This window comes from Colletotrichum jinshuiense, chromosome 3 (assembly GCF_051148585.1).
Source record: "Colletotrichum jinshuiense chromosome 3, complete sequence".
In the NCBI taxonomy this organism is placed as follows: domain Eukaryota; kingdom Fungi; phylum Ascomycota; class Sordariomycetes; order Glomerellales; family Glomerellaceae; genus Colletotrichum; species Colletotrichum jinshuiense.
In genome coordinates, this window is record NC_139310.1 from 1,734,166 (window position 1) to 1,750,394 (window position 16,229).

The window sequence follows — 16,229 nt, forward strand, 5'->3', positions numbered from 1 at the left end:
AGCAACTGTTTACTGAGATAGCCGCAGGCTGTTTGAGATGGTATGGAAATTCGTGGTTTCGGAACATGGAACATAGCTTTTAATGAAAAGGATGACCTCACAATTCAATTCGAATAACTTAAATGAGTCGACAGTTTAGTTACTAGGCATTGTAATTCACCAAACTTATGCATGAGTAAGGATTAGGGTAATGAGTGATGGGTGATGTTGGATCGAGCTAGGACGGATCCGTGCCGCATCAAGATCGCACTGTAATTGCCCCACCAATTACACTTTACGCGCTATCCCACCAAAGACGCGCTCGACGCGTCCCACCTAAAGGCTTCATCGTCAAACTTCCACCTAGCGCTCAATCGCTCAGCAACCTGCAATAAATCCAACAGCAAACAACGATACCATGGCGGAAGCAGAGCTCAAAGAGTTCTTCACCTCGGGTGACAATGGCCTTGAGCCCGATGTTCTCTCCGAACTTCAATCAATTCTGCGACTTCACGAACTGTCAGCCGAGGACCTCTTCTACAAATGGGAGTCCTTCTGCATCAAGATGGACATGGACGCTATGAACCCTGATATTATGCACGTTCGAAACTTCAAGAAAGACATCCAGGATGCATTGGAAAAGAGCAACCGGCAACAGACGCATATCAAGACCGAGAAGCGAAGTCACGGCACACCACGAGCCGGCAGAGGTAGCGATGTTTTCGGTATGCTGGATGGGCTGGTGCCCAGTACACCAGGATCAGGGAGGCTGAACAAGCCGAGCAGCATACGGAAGAAGACACACGAGACGCCGTCTATATCGAGGGTCAAGGCCGAGATCCCCTCTAGTTCGCCTGACTACAAAGGTGCCTCAAAGATGGAGGAACAATTGAACTCCATGCAGCCGTAAGCGTGCTCTTGAGGAGGCTTATTGGGCACAAACGCTGACTTTCTCAGACCGAGTTCATTCAATGACAGACAAAACGCCGGCGAGACCGTCGAGGTTCTGAATGATCACCTTGACGCCCCCGAACCACCGATTTGCCCATACTCGGAAGCTCGCATCAAGTTAACAGCCGCTTCAGACCAGAAGAAACTGGCATACAAACCGCTAGCAATGAAGCTTTCGGAAGCGTCCGAGATTCTTGACGACAGAATAGACGAGTTCATGCATATCATTCAGGAATACCACAAGCTGGACTTTTCTGAATTTGGCAACGCAGCAAATCAGAGCACAACGGAAGTGATCGCCGTCGGGCGTATTGCTTCAGACGCACCGGAAGGGAAGCTGAACGCAGCGTCCCTGGTACTGGAAATGTCAAGACGAATGGGCGGCGGATTGAGGGTGCCATTAAACATGCGCAATAAAGGCTACAGTTTCTTCCCTGGACAGGTCGTTGCCTTGAAGGGAATCAACACTTCAGGGAACGAGTTCATTGTCGAGGAAGTCCTTGAAGTTCCCCTACTTCCAAATGCGGCTTCGACACCAGCTGCATTGGCTGCGCACCGCGAAAAGCTGCGAGGAGACCCAGATGCTATGGACACAGACTCGGACCCCGCGCCTCTGAACGCGATTTACGCTTCCGGGCCCTACACCGCAGATGATAATCTGGATTTTGAGCCGCTGCATGCTCTGTGCGACCGAGCTGCCGACACTTATGCAGATGCTCTTGTCTTGACAGGGCCATTTATCGACAGCGAACACCCTTTGATTGCCACGGGCGACTTCGATCTACCAGAGGAAGCCGTTGTTGAGCCGGACACCGCGACGATGTCCACAGTCTTCAAGTACATGTTCTCCCCTGCCTTGAACCGCCTCATTTCCGCGAACCCTAGCATCACCATCCTTCTTATACCCTCAGTACGCGACGTGATCGATAAGCACGTATCCTGGCCCCAAGACTCCGTCCCAAAGAAGGAGCTTGGCCTGCCCAAGACGGCGAGAATCGTCACGAACCCCATGACACTGTCCATGAATGAGATGGTCATGGGCATTTCCTCTCAGGATATTCTTTGGCAGCTGCGACACGAGGAGCTGGTTGGTGGACGTCCCTCTGACCCGTCCTTGTTGTCGCGACTTTGCAGGCATTTGCTCGAGCAAAGGCATTTCTTCCCACTCTTCCCGCCAACAGATCGCCAGAAGCTACCTAAGACTGGCACAGAGGAGTCCATCCCGCCAGGTGCCATGTTGGATCTCAGCTACTTGAAGCTGGGCGAGATGGTCAACGTTCGGCCCGATGTGCTCATTGTTCCTAGTTTCCTACCTCCATTTGCTAAGGTGAGTCTGATGGTATCGCTGCCGTGTCTGCTGCTAACACATCCCAGGTTGTCGAGAGTGTCCTCGTGATCAACCCAGGCCACCTGTCCAAGAGGCGCGGTGCCGGCACCTATGCGCAACTGACGCTATTCCCGCCCAAGGTTGACGCAGGCCGGCCAGAAGAGATGACGAGCCACGGCGTATTTGAACGTGCGAGAGTGGAGATCAGGAGGATTTGAAATCATCAATGCCAACGAGCTGATATGTGCATGACGGTGGAGAGTTTCCGTTAGGAGTTTGGGTATATTCAGCATCGCTCCATGGCGAGCCTGATTAGGATACGCTCTAATACAATTTGAATGACGGCCTTTATCTAGAATCCACACGTCTCCGCTTGTCACTGTCGTAGCGGTCCCCATCGCGAGACGGGCTGCGTTTCCGCCGGTCCCTATCATCTCGCGAGTGTCGTGGCGATCTCGACCTCGACCGATCCTGCTGGCGGTTATGATCACGAGAACGGTACCGGTCGCCATCCAGGTCTCTACCCTTGTCTCTCCGGTCGCCACCTCGGTATCTGTCGTCGACCCTTGACCGGTCTCCTCTGCGATCGTCCAGAGTTTCAGAGGGTGCCTTGCGATCTCCCAGAGGAATGGCATTCGCGCCGTTGCCCTCGCGGTCATTGTCTGGCCGGAACCGCTCGTCAACATCATACCTATTGAAGCCCCCTCTCCTGTCCCGACCTCGGGGGTCTTCAAACTCTCCCCATCGACCCGTGTCCTCGCTCTTGAGGTCCTTGTATTTGGTCCCGCCCTTTCTTCCCAGCTTCGTCATGTCGCGCTTCTGTAGGTACTCGGGTAAGGCACTGCGGTCCCTGACGTCGTCCGCAATTCGACTGCCCATGATATCACGCTTGTCCAAGCCATGGGCCTTGGCTTCGTCGCTGTAGAATGCACCTTTGTGGTAGTACTTTTGCAGATACGACATCTTGCCCTTAGCGTCCTTCTCGTCCTTTTGTCGCGCAATCTTCTCGGCATCCTCGGCGTCGCGTTCCTCCTGCGTCAGATTCTGCCGGCGCTCACGCTCGGCGTACTCGGCCTCCTGCTCGGCGATGCGGTCGCGCTCGCGTTTGACGCGCTTCAGCTCCCGTAGCTTCCATGCCGCCAGCTCTGCCTCCGGGTCCAGATCGTCTGTCGTGTCGACGTCCGAGCCCGAGGCTTCGTCATCGTCCCAGTGCTTCTTGCCCGCGGCGCGCGCAGCAAGGTCCTTTTTGATCTGTTCTTCGACCAGGGCATCGGCGGCGGCCTTGCGGCGGGCTTCCTCCTCGGCGTAGCGCGCGTCTTCGTCCTTTGGTGCGGTGGATTGCCCCGATGAGTCTTTTGCGGCGTTGCGTTTGTTTTTGGGAATGAACTTCGGTCGGATCATGAGGCGGCGGGGGGCTTCTTCTTCGCTGCTGCTTTCCTCCTCGCTCTCACTCTCACTCTCCTCTTCATCGTCATTGTTGACTTCGTCCTCCTCTTCCTCCTCCGTTACGAAACCCTCCTCTGCTGCTAGCCGCTCAGCTTTTTCTTTTGCTATTCTCTGATTTTCCTTTTCCTGCGCCTCGTATCTTCGCTCGTCAAGATTGACTTTGCTGAGGTTGCTGGCGATCTTGGCCGCGCTCGCGGCTTTTGGTGGCGGCGGAATAGCTCTGGCCTTGGCCTCGACCTCGTTGGTCTCGTCGTCACTGCTTTCCGAGTCCGAGGATGATGCCTCGGGGGCCACCGGTTTGCCGGCGCGATAACGCGCCGGCTTGACGGGGTTTGCTGTCATGCGCTTGGGCGGCATGTTGGATTGTGGAATATTGACGGAGGGGAGTTTAGATTGGACGGATGACGTTGAAAATTAGAGATGCAGGTCCCTGCCGTAGGAGGCTGGGTACGGAACTGCAGAACTGTTTCCCCGCTGGCAGCCCTGTAAGTTTAGTGTACATTTGGTGGAGCTCCCGGCCAGTGCGACAGCAGATTCGACCCCTCCATGTCCCTTGGTCGAGCTTCAGCAGCTTCCGGAGGCTCGAGTCCTGGTTCTCTCTTAAAGACGGCAGGCAGAAGGTGGGAAAGCGATTCAGTCGTCCAGATCATCAGTATTTCGTCTTGTAGAGATATTATATGGGCTCTTGTTAAATGAAATTAAACCAACGTTATTAGGGTATCTATCATAAGTCTCGTAGCCCCACCAGAGTTGTAGCCCATCAATGACACCTCTGGTTGAGCAACCCAAGAGAAACCAACAGCAGACAAACTACAAGATCTCCTCGTCGATGTCTTCATTCAAATGAGGAGGTTCTTGTGCAGAATTGGAAACAGCAGGCGAAACCTCATCGTCAGCACCGTCCATTTCCTCGTCGGTTTCCCAGTCCTTGCCAGCAGCAGGGGCTGGAGTAATCTTCTTCTTCTTTTCCTCCTGCACCAAGTCCTCCTCATCAGGGAACTTCTTTTGCACGGGGACATCCTTGTTGATATCCTCCCATCCCTTACTCCGTGTTTGAATTCTCCGGGACCTGTCCTTGCTCTTCTCGATCTTGTTGGCGGTTCTCTCCATGATGGCCTCAGCCCGGTCCATTGCCTTTTCGCTCCTCTTCTTTGCCTTGGAGCTCGTCTGCGCTTTGCGAGTTTTCGACTTCTTGGAAATGCCGGAGTTATGTTGAGCGGCCAAGACTGACGGCCGGTAATCAACGCCTTCCGCCGGGGCCTTCACATTCTTGAGTGACTTGTCGGTGTCGATGTCCACGTCCGTCGCACGCCTCGCGGCTCTCGAATGGACGGAGGGTTCTGGTGGTTCATGTTAGAAACGGATAAGTCAAAGTCGAAATCACGAATCTTACGCCTAGATTTCTTGGAAACGCCCGGCTTTGCCATCTTTGCGATCAATTGTCTGTTCGAATTCTTGGTGATGCAGGTCGGTCAACCACCAAAGCGCTGTTGTGTGGGGGATACAGAGAAAATTCCTTATCGCAATGCATGTAAATTTCTTATCTAATCGCGATAAGACAAGGCAATCACAAGCCGCGCTTTGCTTCGTAACACGTCGCGCACTGACCCTATGGAACCCGTGGTGGTCCCGCTCAACGCCGTCTTTGACAAACCGTACTCCTGTACAACATTCCAACCGTGCAGACGTTCCAGGGCTCTTATTTCACTGATCACACGACCACCTTCTATTCAGCGAGCATCGCCGCAGTCAGCTTTCTGAATTATCCTTCTCGACATGGCAGCTCGCGGCCTCTCCGACATATCATTGCAGAAGCTCGCCTGAAGCTGTCCATTCCGAGACAAACTCCCATCAGCAAAAACACCCAAGCACCCCAACAAGCATGAATTCCCCGGGTTCGAAATTCAAGGATCTCTACGACGGGCCTGATCGTAACCGCTATTACTACAGCCACCAGAGTTTCTGGACGAGGCTGAACGAGCCGAGCGTTGTAGTGTCCCTCTTCGCGCTCGTATTGACTGTTCTGTACTCCGTTTTTGGCGCATCTGCGCTTCCGAGCACCCTCCTGCATCGCGCCGGTCAGACCCTCTGGGACATAATCGTTTTCCTCACGCCGTTCGACGCCTTGACCCTTCTCGAAGGCTGGCTACACCCGCCACTCTTCCCGCGACCGATGCTCCAGAACCAAGCGAGAACACATGCCGCGAAGAGTGCGCTGCTTCGAAAAATACTTGGCATGGATAGACAGGGAGGGATCATGGGATCGGTTTCTCAAGCCGGAATCAGAGGGTTGTCGTCTGTCTCTGGTGCCATGATGAGCTTCAAGGGATCCAACGACTACCCCCCGGGCCTGGGGAACCTGGACAATTCATGCTACCAGAACAGCATTCTTCAAGGTCTCGCGTCCTTGAAGCCTTTTCCCAAGTATCTTGCCGACCCAGTTCAGGACCCCGAAATCGACCGGCAGAAAGTCGAGGCTGTTGATACGTTGCGCAGCTTGATCGCGGACCTGAACAGTGCTCGAAATTACGGCAAGACGCTGTGGACTCCCAGTTCGTTGAAGAGTATGAGCACCTGGCAACAACAAGACGCACAGGAATATTTTTCGAAGCTTCTGGACGAGGTGGACAGGGAGATAGCCAAGGCGATGAAGTCGACGCTGAAGTCCTCGGGTTTCGAGTCGGATTGCGCCAACGACGACACGGCGACTAGCCAACACAGCGATGACAGCGGATACCAAAGCTTGTCCACAGCTTCCAAGATCAGCTCGCTTTCGAAATCACTACGCAATCCTCTAGAGGGCCTGATTGCACAGCGGGTCGCCTGCGTGGACTGTGGCCACTCCGATGGGCTGTCCATGATTCCGTTCAACTGCCTCACTCTCAGCTTGAACGTGGGCGGCAACGACCATGATCTTTATGAGCTTTTGGATGCTTATGCCCACATTGAGTCGATCGAAGGAGTCGAGTGCGGCAAATGCACGCTCCTGAAGGCGAAAAAGCTGTTGACCATTCTCATCCAACGGGCACAGGGAACGTACACGGACGAGGAGAAGCTGAAGGAACCTAAGTCACGGCTAGCGGCTGTAGAAGAGGCACTAGAGGAGGACGATTTCGAGGACAAGACACTCTTTGAAAAGTGCAAATTTCCAGCTCAGTTCAAAGTCTCATCAACCAAGACGAAACAGGCAGTCATCGCCCGCCCACCTCAGAGTCTTGCGGTCCACATGAACAGGTCCGTTTTCGACGAGAACACCGGTATGATGTACAAAAATTCGGCTGGAATTCGGTTTCCCTTGACATTAGATCTCGGCCCATGGTGCCTGGGTAGTGCCAGCAAGCCCACCAACAGCCGCGGACCTACGGATGGATCAGTCTCCCCGTCCTTGGCCGATTCATCCGAAGAAGAGCAGTGGCTGCTAGATCCGAGGTCCTCGATGATTGCAGGCGACAAGCGCAAATCGCACATCACAGGTCCTATTTACGAGCTCCGTTCCGTTGTCACCCACTACGGAAGGCACGAAAACGGCCACTATGTGTGCTACCGCAGATTTCCTCGCCACTCGCCACCTTCGGATAATGCGAAGGATGCTAGCGAAGAACTTACTTCCCCTACTATCAAGTTAGAGACACAAGATGACGATCTTGATGTGGAGATGGATTGGTGGCGTCTCAGTGACGAGAGTGTCCGTAAAGTCGACGAGGAGGAGCTGCTTGACCAAGGCAATGTCTTTATGCTTTTCTACGACTGCGTAGACCCCAACATCATTCCCACGTCCGAGGCTGCTGCTTTGGCCCAGAGCACAGATGCCGGTATAGACGTAGAAGACGACGAGACGCCAAAGGTAGAAAAACACGCCTTCACCTGCACGGTGACAGAAGTATCCGAGAACGATGAAGTGGAAGATGAGTTGTCTGCCACTACAACTGTGGTGTCGGCAGCAAACCCAATACGGAATGAAGGCGATGCAGGCGTTGTGAAGGCGGCATAGGCTGTTCCCCTTCCAGACAGAGATACCAAGTTGGTGGACCACAGCGGATGAGAGATATGACGATGGGGATTGCGGTTTAATGGTACGACGGCATTGTCCGTGGCTGTTGATGGAAGATGAGCGTACATGACACTTTGGGTGATTCACGGCATAGCGAAGGCGTTGGATATGATGATACCATGCGCTCACAGCGCGGATAATAGTGGTATGAAGCCTTGAATACAGCTCGGGCTAATGTTTAGTTATGGGGACTTGTAATGATATCACATATTTGCTCGGCCGAAAATCGTAGTAACCGCATTAACACAAGCCTAACATTATTATGCGGTGGGTTCTCGGATATTGTCGTTTTTATAAATAACAGATCACAACGGTGTCAATGAAATATCTTCCCGTTGGGATGCATCAAGTAGGCAGCAGGCTGCTTTGAGTGTATGCGTGGGTATACAGCCTGGCGTTGACGACAAGCCAGCAGTCCAAGACGTCCCTTGGCGACGTGCCGGCAGTAGCGGCACTGAGCCAGGGGACGTAGGTTACGCTACAACGGCTGTCACTGTTCCAATCTTGCGGGCATCATGCCGGTGGTTGGTGGTTTGCCATGTCCGACGTCATTGTGAAGGTATCGAAGTGCAGGCTGTGGTGTCGGAAAGCGCCTGGAGCAATGGGCCACCTTGTCCCTGTAAGTCGTAGTCGGCGAAGGTTGGCTTGTGAGGGGAGGGTTATGAGAGCTATCTAAAACATAAGTGTATGCTGAACTGCGGACGCGTCTGATAATAGCGAAAGGGTTATGGGCTAACGATGCATTTGATCCCGTTGTTAGCATAATTGGTGAAGTTTTATGGGCAAGGCTGGTTGCCCCTATTCCCCTCTCCTAGGTTCTGCAGTTTCTCTTACCCAATCAGCCTTTCTGCTCGGTACTTGCCAATGGTAATCGTCACACTGCTTAAGCCATGGAGGGGCCGAGTGTCATTGTTCATACCATGTATTCAAGTGCTCGTGATATTTTATTACAACACCGATGCTCTAAACCAAAGTGGACCCGCCCACAGTACGGACCAAGCCGAAGTGTCGCTTCTCCCCCTGTCTTCTTTTATTCTTTGCCACTTGTTTCTTCTTCTAACTTCATTTCCTTTGTTATATCGCTCCAAACTCCTCGCCTATCGATGAGAAAAACCCTTAACTGCTAGCGGCGCCAACCTTGGCCAACCAGTCCGACGGCGCCGCCGTGCCCTTGTAAGCGAAACCCAAAACGAGCATGAGGCTGATGAGGGTGAGCAGTCCGAAGAAGAGGGCGCGGCGCACGAGCGGCGAGAGACGGCCCTCGTCGAGGGCGTGCGAGTTCCAGGCGGCGCGGACCCTTGTGACGACGCCGGCACCAGAGGTCTTGAGCTGCTCCCACCCGGTCGAGTAAATGACGAGGCCGAAGAGGGCGACAGCGTAGCCAGCGAACTGCATGAATGTGATGCTGGTATGCCAGATGACGACAGAGGCAATAATAAGGAGGATGTTCTTAAGAATGCCGGTGAGGGTCATGACGAGACCCGACGTCTTGCCAATCTTCAAGTTGTTAGCGGCTGCATTTGTCTTATCGTGTAGGGGGGAAATACCAGGAAGACGCTTGAGACGTTCAGCATGAAGGCAACGCCGGCGTTGAGCAGCAACACGGTCACACCGGTATTCTGCAAGTCCTCCATCTTGAAAGTGCTAAACTCGCTAGCCCAGGCGACGAAGAAGTTCATGACAGCGCAGACCGGGGCATAGTAGTACAGACTAACGAGAGGGTCCATCTTCTGAGCATTCTCGTCGCCCTTGAGTAGGACCTGGATCATGACCAGACGAATTGCCTCAAAGACGATGCCGCCCATTTGGAAAATGAAGCCGATCCATGAGAATTCAATCTCGCCAAAGGAAGCAAGACCAACACCAGCAACAATGAGCAGGATGTTGTACAGTGTTCTCATAGACGGGTCGGCAACACCCCAGACCCAGCTAGTGAAAAGGACGGCGACAGGCGCAGCGGCCTTGAGCATCTGGATGAACGAGACGGACAGGTACAGGTACACCAGATTGGAGCAGACGAGGGAGCCGGAGTACAGCACACCAATGGGAACGACTGCGCGCAGGTAGACGCGGCCGGTCATTTTCACCTTACGGCGACCATCAAGCAGGGACGTGGTCCGCGCCAACAGCTGTGTAGCCAGCGTCGAGAAGATAAGATGCCAACATGTCAGGATGACAGCTATATGTTGTTAGTAATGGGAAGAGATGAGATGAGATGAGTATGCCAGGGGCGCGACCAGGTAAAGAACGCTGTAACGCTGGGCGACAAGATGTACGTACGATATTCTGCAATGAGGTTAGTTCATGTGAAAGTGACATGTAATGGAGTCCCTTACTAAAGCCTGCTGTGTCGAGAAGCCATTTGTTGAATAGGATAGTGAGGTTTGAGAACAAGATCCAACTCCTGACAAAGATTTAGTTGCGCCGCGAAAGGGGGCAATGAGTTGGGCACACGCACGCGATGAAGAAGGCTGGGTGGACAGAATTGGAGCCGACGGGCTTCTCCGTCGTCGGAAGTGTACTCATAACTAGGTTGTGCAATGAATCAAGTGATGCAATAGAAATGTGGCCAAAGAATGTATCCAGGAAGGCCAAGCGACTGTGGTCGGTGTCGTCGGAGGTACGGCGATGTGGACGGCGGCGACGGAGGACGGACTGGAGACAGGTGTGGGTCGGATGAGTCGGCAGAAAGGCGGGAAACTATGGGGGGCTACCGCGCGTCAAATGAACGGGATGGGCGATGCAGGGACGGGCGTAGCGATAAGGAATGTTTGAATGGAGATGGAGGAGGAAGGGGTGGTGGTGGTGGTGTTGGGGAGCCGCGAGGTTCACTACTGCCGCGTCGAAAGAGTGAGTGGTGAGAAAAGAGAGAGAAAGTGAGGACAAAAAAGGTGTGGCAGGAGCGGATGTTGGAAGCAGCGCTGTGCCGTTTGTTAACTGGAGCCTGCGGTACGGCAGGAATCCGGCTGAGCCCCCTTTCCAGGCGAGTTTTCTCGTGTTGGTGCCGGCTGCAATGTACCTGACGATGTAAAGCAGCACCCTATTGGACTGAGCCAACCTAGACCTGGAAATGGCTGACTGAGGGGGGGACTTTGGGGGCGCTAAGGTCGGGCGGCGGCGGGCACGTGGAGGGAGCGAGGGGAGCAAGACAAGAAATTACTGCAACACCCTGGCCCTTTGTTCCTATGCCGTTGGGAAAGCTGAAAGGATCGAGCCGTTGCGTTGGTTGCCAGCGGCAGAGCAAATGCTTGGGTTGATTGGATTGAAAAGTAACGATTACGGCGACGACCGAGTACCTGCCAGGCGCTGTTGTGTTGGTTATTCAGGGACTGTGCCGTGTGCCGTGTATCGTGCCGTGTATCGTGCCGTGTATCGCGCCGTCTTCTCAGCTGGTCCTTACGGCAACGTGTCGTAAAAGGCAACGTCGATAGATTTGTATATGACCTGTGCGTCTGCCTATTGGCTTTTTTCAGGGAACCAAGGGAGAGGCAGGTGTTCGGATGGGAACAAAGGAGGAAGAGTGGCGATCGAGAGGCGATGATCTGGAGCCTGGAGGGAAGGAAAGTTGGGGCTTGAGTGACCGACAAGCAAATGGGCAATGCGAGACACAAAACGGACACAGAGTAAGAGTAAGTACCTAGGTAGTCAAGGGGGGAAGGGGGACACAAGAAGGTTTGTTGGCTCGGCCCCACGATGCAGCGGATTGACAAGTTGGTGGCAGGGCGCTACCTGTGCCGTAAGCAGCAATTGCTCGTCCACCAGGAGCGCCAGCTGCTGCCTATCGTGATTCCTTTTTTATTTAATTAATTAAGCTCAACTAATCAGGGGGGGGAGGGGGGAGGGGGAGCCTAAAAAAAAAAAAGAGAGAAGCGGCAGCCAGGCCGAGGCGAAGTGCGCCATGCAAGCCCCCCGCTCTTTCCACGCCAATTATGTTGTGTCTGCTATGCATCCACTTGGATCACTGATGCATAACCTACGACGGTAAACTTAAGCAACGCCAACTGTAACTTATGCACATATCCGCTGAGCTGAGACTATCTACTGTTCCGTACCACCTTCCGCTCCCTGCCATCAACCAAGAATAATCAACGTGCATTTTCGGGCTTGGCAGTCATCAATGGGACAGGGACGTGGCCGATCAAAAGCAACATTTGATCCGAGACTTTCGTGTTTGAATCAAGCAGCCGTTGTACGAATCTCGATATCAATTCCCGAGGCCTCGGCACCTCGACGCCGACGAACAAACTATTGAGGTTTGATGGTTTGGATTGCCTGGAGGCGATACCTGCTCCCCGACAGCTTCTTCTCAGCTCAACCCCCAAAAGCCCAAGACATATTAATTGTCGCCATAAAGTTTTTTTTCTCTGGTTGCACTGACAGGCCTGATGCCGGATATGTGTTCAACAAGCCACGGTTTTCTTTGATGGTGCTGGCTGATTCAAGGGTTTAGTGACTCGTTTTGAAGATTGGGCGCCTCTGCTTATGGGTCGCACGGGACTTGTACGATGTATCCGGCCCTGCCAAGCAACCCTCTACGTTGGAAATAGTTGCCGGCCGTTTACTAACTGTCGGCTAGCGAGACCTGACCCCTGACCATTTCCAGACTAGTAGAGCAAGAGCTCGAGACATTGCGAGCCACCAACAACTGGCGTCTTAAGACAGTCGCATGACAAAAACGCGCTACCTGCTGTACTGCCAGTGGCCCCTTCAAGATCGCGCCCGCCGCTTGATGCAGCGCTCCCGGCAGATGCCAGTGTCGTCGATTGCGGGCTGTTGATTCTGCAGGAGAGATCTCGCTAGCGCAACGCCAACAGTCTGTCTGCACCGGCTTCTCGGGTCCTCGCACTTGGAGCTTGGTACCATGTGCTGTGTGCTGTGTGGCAGGATCCACTGTGCCTCTTCACAAACGGGTTTGACTAATTTCGCAGGGCAACTTTGATAATTTCGCAGGGTACACGGACCACTTGGGCCTGACCAACCAGAGCAGCCCATCCACTTCGTCGATTCGCTGCGCCCAGCCAGCAGCCCAGATCCAGGCAAATACGCTGCCAATTGCCAGCCCAACGAGAAAAGTCCAAAACCGAGGAGTTTGCCAATTCGAATTATTTTGCGACAGTTTTGTGGGTCCAGTGGAATTCGCGGCGTCTGGTTGGCCAGATCAATCTGGCCAACGTTGGATCGGGCCAACGTTGGATAGTCAACCCGCCCAGTTGACCATTATTACCACCACAATAGGGGCAGATTGCCAGCCCAACGAGAAGAGTCCAAAACCGTAGAGTTTGCCAATTCGTATTATTCTGCGTCAACTTCAGCCGGAAGAACCGGTTGTTCCGTCGGTCCGCCAATTATTCCGCTGGCCGCCACCCAAAGCACTAGCTATTGCTGCTGCTCCAACTGCCTGTTGGTTCAAGAATCCCATCAACAGTCCCTCAAAGCGGTCAATTCGACTGTAAACATCACGAAGGCTGGCAGCTGCTGTATTACGGCTGCTGCCCCGTATACGGCCTGCCCGCACCCCTCTTCCTCTTGTGGCTGTAGAACTTGTAGGTGTGGCTGGCTCGGAAAGCTCGAAGTGGCTGGGATCTCGCTGTGTAGATTCAGACCTACAGGAGGCTTGTATGGTTCGATTGAGTACTGCCAGGCTCTCGCGGCTGTTGGCAGCTCTGGCAGCTCTGGCAGCCCGGGCTGCTTCCATTTGTGTTCGTCTTAAGGGTACAGTCTGAGGATCAACTTCCTGGAGGAGGGAATAGACCTCTAGAGCAAACGGCTGTTGCTGTTAGTTTGTATACAAACCAGTTTGATAAAGAGACTTACAGCCGTTCGATTGAGATGCCAATAAGGATCGATATCGTCAATCTCAAGTGTATAGCCTTGACGTAGTCTGCCAATAATCACGTGGCAGCAAGGAAGACCATACTGTTAAGTAAAGCTGCCTGTATAACAAGGCAGATCCTGCTCCTCATCAACAGCAGCCTGGGCAAGCAGGTATTAACAGTAAAGTAGATCTTGAGCTTTGTATCCTACCTTCCAGATCAATAGATTCAATACTAGTTGGTTGACGAATTTAGTATTCACTTTAATACTCTGCTTGGTAACCGCAGTATCGTACTTCCAGATCATCGTATTTGTCATCTTTTTGATCCGTTTGTATAAAGTAGGGAGATCAGCAAGAACTCGGTAGAGCTACCTCTTAAGTAGGGCGTAAGATCCTTCCGTTCGTAATGTAACCATAATACCGAAGTTGTAGTATCAAGACGTACTAAACGTGGCGAATTCCTTAAGGTATAGAAAGTACGTCTTGCGAATATATTAGAAGATCTGTTCCTGCTCTAGGAATTCCGCTTGGAGGGTCACCCATACAGCCTAAAAGTCCTCTTCTGTCTTTGTGTAGACGCATGTAGACCAACCCTTAATAAGCCTATTGCGAGATGCAGGGAACCGCCGTTATGGTTGGTCGGACAGGCTCTGGGTGGCAGAAGCTAGGAAATCAGTCGGCGTAGTCACATGAGGTAGGTGGTGACCTTGGAGGAAAGCAGCGTCTTCCTAACGTAAGTGTGATGTAGCTAAACTGCAGGCAAGATCTTCCTGCTGCTCTTATACTGTTGGAAATACTTGATCTGGATCTTCTACAGTAGTAACTACTGCCTGCTCGTCTTCCTCAACGTCAGTACCGTACCAGAGTGTTTAAATATAGTGTACCACGTTCTTCATTACGTGCCAGATGCAGATCTGTTGTTAAACAGTAGGGTAGACGATCTCTACTGCGTTCTTGAATGCTTTGTCAGCATCGCTAACGATTACTTAAGGCAGGCGAATATCCTCATTGAATCCCCATTGCCGTAAGACCTCAAGCGGCCACTAGAAGGCCTCTTTAGTCTCAGAGCTTACAAGGCAAAAGGCGACGTTGAAAGTGGTATAAAGATAAGTAGTGCTAGTAATCTGTAAAAGTGGCATGTTGAACTTGTTCGTCTTGTACGTATTATCTATAGAAAGGACGTCTGGATGCTGCTTCTATAGATCAAGGCAGTGGCGGAAGGCCTAAATAACGCAATCGATTCGACCGTTAGCACTTCTGCCGACTTGATAGATAATATCGTCGTTAGCAGCAGAATCTTGTAGGTGCTTGAGGAATAGTTAGAAGGAGGAATACAGCCTATACTTCGTAACGCAGAGCTCTTGCTGAATATTACAGACATCTCTTTCTGTAACTAAGACCTTTCTGTTGCGGTTGTGTGGAAGAAGCCAAGTCTTATCGCTGTGGAGTTAGGCAGTAATTTAGGTTGCAGTGAGTGAAGCAAGAGACGAGAGGTGCTTAACCCTGTCGACTAATCCTGGGTTTAAGGTGCACTGGACCCTACGACAGCTGGGATAGGCAGACAGGTTGGTAGAAAGTAGGTGGTTGTAGGTATCGTTCTGTATCGTCAGCTCCTACATCATCCTTGACTTCTTCCATACCACTTTCGCCTTCCAAAGGCAATTGCACTTTCTTATACGGCCAACGCGGTATTTTGCTGTACTTTCGTAGTTGTTGGTAGTACCGCGGTTACAAACGAAGTCAATACGCGTAACTTCTCCATTGCGGTCGTATTTACCCTCCTTGCGATCCTTGTGGGTACGACCTCTAGAAATACCGTATCCGTAAACAGCGCCTCGTCCAATAAGGAAATCGATAAGATCGTCAAGATCGTCAAGAAGCCAAGGCCTAGGGGTATTATATTCGTCTTGTTGAGAAAGTTCGTAATAATCTTGGTTGGTGGCCATAGTAAAGTAGTAGTGTAGTTAGCTGGAAAGTACGTAGAAGTAGAAGATCAGAATTCACGGAAGAAATCCTTATCGCCCTTATCGAACGGGGGTTTCTAGTTGGGCGGATTATATGGATCCAACGGACTTTAATTGGGCCGGAGCAGGTGGTCCGTGTACCCTGCGAAATTATCATAATTACCCTGCGATTTTAGTCAACCCCTTCACAAACCACAGCGTTTCGCGTGCCGAGAACTCCGTGCCATCTCGCTTTGCAACCAAGAAACACAAAACTTCACAAGGCATAGAGGCCGCTCGCCCCTTCATACGCAGTTGGCGGCGCTGGGTCAAGCTGGGCCTATCAAGTGGCAGAGCCTTCGACAAAATGTCGTTATCTCTGCACGCCAAGCCATACCACACTGCTCCCTACTTTGGACCTGGAATGGGCCGTATGCTTGCCGCGCCACCCTCCCCAATAAGCATTACGTGCGAATAGTATCTGCATTCCATCCTCGCGCGACACGACAATCTCTCCTCACCACAGCCTTGAAACATATTACTATTCAGTCCTCTGCCATCGCCGCTCTCTCTCCTTCTCTCTCCCTCGTCACAAGCTTACATGTTCGACAGTACAAGCGATCTTCTAGCGCCACCCACCCATGGCACGACGTTACTGTTCTCAGCCATCGCGTTCCCACTATCACGTTCTTGAGTGAAGAGCCATGGCATGATTCG

At 52.4% G+C, this 16,229-nt stretch overlaps 5 protein-coding genes across 5 annotated transcripts; 2 read left to right on the plus strand and 3 right to left on the minus strand.

Annotated features, from left to right (window-relative positions):
- Window positions 1–397: 397 nt before the first annotated feature.
- Window positions 398–2,475, plus strand: EsH8_III_000495 (DNA-directed DNA polymerase alpha subunit POL12; the record flags this gene model as incomplete). The annotated part of the gene is made up of 3 exons (XM_083262220.1): window positions 398–885; window positions 937–2,257; window positions 2,305–2,475. 3 exons carry the CDS (start codon window positions 398–400, stop codon window positions 2,473–2,475), a joined length of 1,980 nt encoding a protein of 659 aa, XP_083122707.1.
- A 130-nt stretch (window positions 2,476–2,605) lies between these two features.
- On the minus strand, window positions 2,606–4,060 carry EsH8_III_000496 (splicing factor, Prp19-binding domain-containing protein; the record flags this gene model as incomplete). The annotated part of the gene is made up of 1 exon (XM_083262221.1): window positions 2,606–4,060. One exon carries the CDS (start codon window positions 4,058–4,060, stop codon window positions 2,606–2,608), a length of 1,455 nt encoding a protein of 484 aa, XP_083122708.1.
- A 453-nt stretch (window positions 4,061–4,513) lies between these two features.
- EsH8_III_000497 (Alb1-domain-containing protein) lies at window positions 4,514–5,130 on the minus strand (the record flags this gene model as incomplete). The annotated part of the gene is made up of 2 exons (XM_083262222.1): window positions 4,514–5,043; window positions 5,097–5,130. 2 exons carry the CDS (start codon window positions 5,128–5,130, stop codon window positions 4,514–4,516), a joined length of 564 nt encoding a protein of 187 aa, XP_083122709.1.
- Window positions 5,131–5,585: 455 nt separating this feature from the next.
- EsH8_III_000498 (ubiquitin-specific protease UBP1) lies at window positions 5,586–7,694 on the plus strand (the record flags this gene model as incomplete). The annotated part of the gene is made up of 1 exon (XM_083262223.1): window positions 5,586–7,694. The coding sequence occupies one exon, from the start codon at window positions 5,586–5,588 to the stop codon at window positions 7,692–7,694; it is 2,109 nt and encodes a 702-aa protein (XP_083122710.1).
- A 1,176-nt stretch (window positions 7,695–8,870) lies between these two features.
- On the minus strand, window positions 8,871–10,280 carry EsH8_III_000499 (triose-phosphate transporter family-domain-containing protein; the record flags this gene model as incomplete). The annotated part of the gene is made up of 4 exons (XM_083262224.1): window positions 8,871–9,251; window positions 9,302–9,933; window positions 10,091–10,158; window positions 10,213–10,280. 4 exons carry the CDS (start codon window positions 10,278–10,280, stop codon window positions 8,871–8,873), a joined length of 1,149 nt encoding a protein of 382 aa, XP_083122711.1.
- Between the last annotated feature and the right edge of the window lie 5,949 nt (window positions 10,281–16,229).